The sequence below is a fragment of the Frankliniella occidentalis genome, unplaced genomic scaffold (genome assembly GCF_000697945.3).
Source record: "Frankliniella occidentalis isolate FOCC.00 unplaced genomic scaffold, Focc_3.1 Scaffold47, whole genome shotgun sequence".
Classification (NCBI taxonomy): Eukaryota; Metazoa; Arthropoda; class Insecta; order Thysanoptera; family Thripidae; genus Frankliniella; species Frankliniella occidentalis.
This window is the reverse complement of record NW_026267177.1, coordinates 487,853-492,724: the sequence shown is the minus strand read 5'-3', so window position 1 is coordinate 492,724 and position 4,872 is coordinate 487,853. Positions and strand designations below refer to the sequence as shown.

At 57.1% G+C, this 4,872-nt stretch overlaps 1 protein-coding gene across 1 annotated transcript; it reads right to left on the bottom strand.

The window, feature by feature from the left end:
* Positions 1 to 1,928: 1,928 nt before the first annotated feature.
* On the bottom strand, positions 1,929 to 4,356 carry LOC127749342 (uncharacterized). Its single transcript, XM_052267208.1, has 7 exons — positions 4,303 to 4,356; positions 3,792 to 3,941; positions 3,310 to 3,596; positions 2,905 to 3,213; positions 2,679 to 2,823; positions 2,345 to 2,603; positions 1,929 to 2,269 (listed from the first exon to the last, which is right to left on the bottom strand). Exons 2-7 carry the CDS (start codon positions 3,846 to 3,848, stop codon positions 2,007 to 2,009), a joined length of 1,320 nt encoding a protein of 439 aa, XP_052123168.1. The 5' UTR covers positions 3,849 to 3,941; positions 4,303 to 4,356; the 3' UTR covers positions 1,929 to 2,006.
* Between the last annotated feature and the right edge of the window lie 516 nt (positions 4,357 to 4,872).

The window sequence follows — 4,872 nt, the reverse complement described above, 5'->3', positions numbered from 1 at the left end:
TGGGAGGGGGGAGGGGGCTAGGGGCTGGCCGGCCCGGCCCCGGCGGCATCAAAACGAGCTCACGCCGCGTCACGGCAGCCGTCGCCGCCCCCGGCCGCCTCGCTCAGCTTCAGATTTCGCGCCGAGTCGGTGCGGCGGCGACGGGGGCGGGGGCGTGCCTTGCGTCTTCGTGTCCTCTCGTCGACCTCAAACTAATTTCACGCGGAGGCGCGGAGCGTCGTTCCCGATTCGTGGCCTTCATAGCGAGGCAGATGGTTCCGTCGCGAGCGTTCGCAAGCGCAGGGCCCGCCGGCCCGGCCAGGCTGCGGGCCGCACCAGAGATAGGAGGCAAGAAGGGGAAACTCGGGAGGAAACCCGAGCAAACCCCGCGCAGCAATGGAGATGGAGACGGGGCTGCGGCCGGCCGGCCTGGGGCGGCTGGCCGGCTGGAGAGAAAGAGAAGGAGGTCTACTGTGGAGGGGGGGATGGAGGGGGGAGGAAGCCGCGCCGCACCAGCAGCGCCAGCGCCGGATGAAATTGAATCAGTGTCGTGTTTGTGTTGGCAGTCCTGACCGCCTTGCCGAGCGGCCGGGGGGTGCTGCTCCCGAAAAATCGGAGGGGAAGACAGCGGGATAGACTAGAGAGACAGACAGACGGATGGACGGACGGACGGACGGACGGACGGACGGACGGACGGACGGACGGACGGACGGACGGACGGACGGACGGACGGACGGACGGAAGGACGGACGGAAGGACGGACGGAAGGACGGACGGACGGACAGACAGACAGACAGACATTACATTACATGCCAGAAAAGGAAAAGAATTGCAGATGGCATACTAAGAGAAAGACGGATTAAGAGATTTAGAGAGGTTTTTGTCTCAGGAGTATGAGAGCGCCTGGTAGGTAGGCAATTGATTGCACTCGTCTTGGGCGGGTGGCCTACTCTATGGCCCGCGGGGGTCCAGCTGCGGAATGAGATGGAGGGGACGGTGGATTGCAGCACGCGCTGGGGAGCACTGAGGAGTTGAAGAGTCGGCGACTTCCCCATTTGGCCGAGGAGGAAACGACTGTCCAACTTTGTGTCGGCCGGATTACGGATTACCCGGATTACCTTTGGAGTATGAGTATACTACGGATTACGTTGCACCTCCTCTAATGTAAGATTACCGCGGATTACCCGCCCCCCCCCAAAAAAAAATCCCCGGATCACCCCGGATTATTTCGAATTTCTTTGGATTACACACCTGCTGTCAGCCGGATTATCCTAGTCGTATCCCCCACGCATTTGCCGCTCCGTTAGCAAAGCGGGTAGATTGGGTGCTAAAACCAACCATCGCTGGGGCAAAACAAAAGAAAGCCTCCTTCGAGGTGTCCCTACCTACAATAAACATCCCCTGAGAAAGAGAGCCGAAGAAATTTGGGGAGTCCTTTCCGGATACATACACTGTAAAAACTTATTGTGAAGTGACAACAAATATCGTGACAAAACATTCATTTTGGCCTATAGAACAAATGAGTTGTCTCATGTGTGATGACTCCTTTGTTTTAATGGTAATGACAAATCAGTCGTCACACTGCATGAAACAAATCATTTATCCCCGGACTAATGTTTTGTCACATGACTGAAGATTTGTAATGTCTTGATTACAGGCCACTTGTCACTTCACAAAAATGTTATCACTTGATTGAGCAGCCGTCACGGAAATCATTGCGAATCCGGTACAGTACAACCAGGCTAAAGGGACGGCGCAGATCACCCACCCTGTGAGCCCTCGCCTCGCACTTGGGCGCTCTGGGTGGGCCGGCGGCTTCACACAGCTGTCTGGCGGGCTGGCCTACCCACCGCGTGGCAGGCGCTTGCATTACCGAGCATCGCCTCGTGAAACGTTTCTCGGATGACATAATAAGTTGTGCTCCAAATAATGTGTTTTAATTCCCAAACAATAGTTTATTATTGTCTTTATGAAGCGCCGCATATATAATCTCTGGGCGACGGAGGCTGGGGGGTGGCTCGAGATGGCTACAGAAGCGGCGGTGGCAGCGGGACGTGTATGACGTCACTCGTAGCGCCCGTAGTGTCACTGCAGACGCGTGCAGCGGCAGCGGCCTCAGCGCACAGCAAGCAGTCGGGCGCCGTCGGGTGCCTGTAGAGCAGGCGGTACCTCGGTGCTTGGGGGGACGCCGTCGCGCTTCTGCAGAGGCGAAACATTACGTGGATCGGCATGGGTGCGCGGCGCACCAAGTCCTTGAGCGCCAGGATCAGCAGTGCGGCCGTCGGGCAGCCTGCCGACACAGTGACAGGGTCTCAGCATTGCACTGACAGAAAGCAACAAGACAAAACAAGGGCGAACGGCTCACCTCGACCAAGAGAACAATCGGAACAATTGTCACTGCTGCTCGTGAGGACGAGCAGGTTGAGTGCGTACACGGCTGAAGGTGAGGGGTCGATGAACACCTTTGGGTGAGGTCGGTGTTGGACGAGGAAGACCGAGTGCTGGTAACGGAGAGATAGAAGAGTCGACCCTATATCCAGAGCGAGGCGTTGGATGAGGTTGGACAACGCGCTCGATGTTGAGGGCGGTGGTTGGCTAGGCCACGAACTCAAAAAGTCTATGACCTGCGAATGAGAAACAAGGTCATGATTGCCGACAGGGTGAGGCAGAAGGTCGGAGGGACAGGTCACTCTGCGCACCTTTTCACAAAACATTGCGGAGGTCATGCTGATCCCAAGCTCTTCTAGTCCTCGCATACGTGGCGTTGCCGCGTGAATGTGCTTGTCGGCTTCCACGGTGAGCGAGTCACCGACGCTGGAGGTCTCGACCGGCAGCTGCCCACCACTGGAAGCATTCGAAAAAGGTTCAAACGCCGGCAAGTTGAGGTTGTGCGCGTCTGGGCCCTTGTTGTTGCAATGCACTTACCTGCTCCATGGCAGCAGTGCGTGGTGTTTCTTACTGAGGGCCTTGAGGAAGCTCGACAGAGCCCCACGTGGGCGAAACACCATGTCGTCGAAGGAGTTGTAAATAGCAGCAGGCGCCTTTCCCTGCGGCCCACCAAAGCCTAGCAGTGCTTCGGCGTGCAGGTTCTCCCGGCAGCCGAAATTCTGCAATTTTCGGAAGAGACCAAGCGGCCACTGGCTTTCTGGCAACCCTGACCTTAGCGGCACCCCGATATGCTCCCGAATGTGTGCTGCTACCCTCTCCGTGACGAGGCCAAACACCGTAAAGTCACTGCAGGCAAAAGGTTACGTTACATTACACACGGGTCTCTCGAGCCACTGACACGTCGGAATCGGATTCAGCTAGCCCATCCCCTCCTTCCCTCACCTAGTGCTGTTCGGATGATCGAAATAGAGGCACATAAACGGATCGGACGGACCCCGCCAATCATAGACGACTGTGTACTGCAAACTGGCAATGCGAGGGATGACTCGGAGCATGGCCATCAGATCCCCGAGCTGATGGAAGGAGGCCTTCTTGCCCCGCCACAGCGCCCGGCACTCCCTGCTCAGCGCGGCCACGCGGGGGAGCGCCTGCCCGGCGGCGCACAGGTCCTCGACTGACAAGTGGGAGAGCACCCTCTCCAGCGCCAAGTCGGGCAGCGACAAGATGGTCTGCAATCGGCATCGCGAATGAGGCGACCCCAGAGCAAAACATATATGTGTGCTTTTAACGGCAAGAGCCCAACAAAAAGTACAGAGCGTCTTTAAATGACAATAACGTTGAGATATATAAAAACTTTCACGTTCAAAGATTGTAACCATTCCCTCCGGTTCCGTCGCGTCCTCTGTCAGTTCGTCAATAATTACCGGTGGATTGCGTTTCGCCGAAGCGTCCCTCGACGGTCGTTTAAGCTTGGACAGCATCACTCTACGCCCCACTTCTCCTGACGAGTTGGGGGAGTGTCGTCATGGAGTTTGGGGACCACAAAGACCACAAACCAACAAAGGTAACCTAACCTTCAAACAGAGACGCAAATAAGGCTTTCAGACCTCTCAAAGTGATGCGGCGGTCACGCGGTGGGGCTCAAAAGTGCGGGTGTTTGATTTTACTGCTGGGCGGGGCGAATCAAACACTTGGTTCACACATACGCACACACGAACACACTAAACTTTTGAACGCGTGGAAGTGTTCAGTTCAAGTGTTAAATTTGAAAGTTTGAAAACTTTTACACGAATAGCTTTATAGTTCGACACTTGCATGTACTCAAATTTGCAGGGAAACACCGGTACCGGTAGGTCTTAAAGACTTGAAAGTTTTTGCCGGTGCACGTTTCAGACCTACGCCATACACGCGCATGATAGGAAGTCTGCACATTACCTAGAGCGTTCCTCGCCTGTCTCCAAAACCAGTGTTCTCCCTCCGGAGGACGGCCGGCGACTGATTCTGAGTATCGGTACCGGCCAGCGACCGGCCAGCGGCCAGCCGGCTCTCATTTGTGAGCGTCAGCTCTTCTTGAACATCAATACCACCGCGCCCCACGGGCCGTGACGTATGCAATGCCGGGTGCAGCTACGCCCGCCGTGGCGACGTATGGGTGTCAACGGGATGCTGTCAGGGTGTCAACGGGATGCTGTCACTCTTGCGCTCAGCCTCGTTTTCCAGGGCATATGTCCTGGCCGAGGCTGGAGAGACAGTGTTCTCATTCAATTCACCACGCAAAGCGCGCAGGGCCCACGCCAGGTCCTGGCTGCTGCGCGCCGGGCGCCTGACGAGGAGGGGGTAGGCCACCCGCCCGACACCCGCGCGCCCGCGCTGCCTACCGCGCGGTCTGCCTCTCGGCCCCCGCGCCGCCCTTCCTTCATTGTCGTGCAGCCCAGTGCGGTACCAAAGTCCCGTCCTGCCGTGGTCCGTTGTGGCCCTTCTAGAGTCCCTGCGCGGATAGGGGGG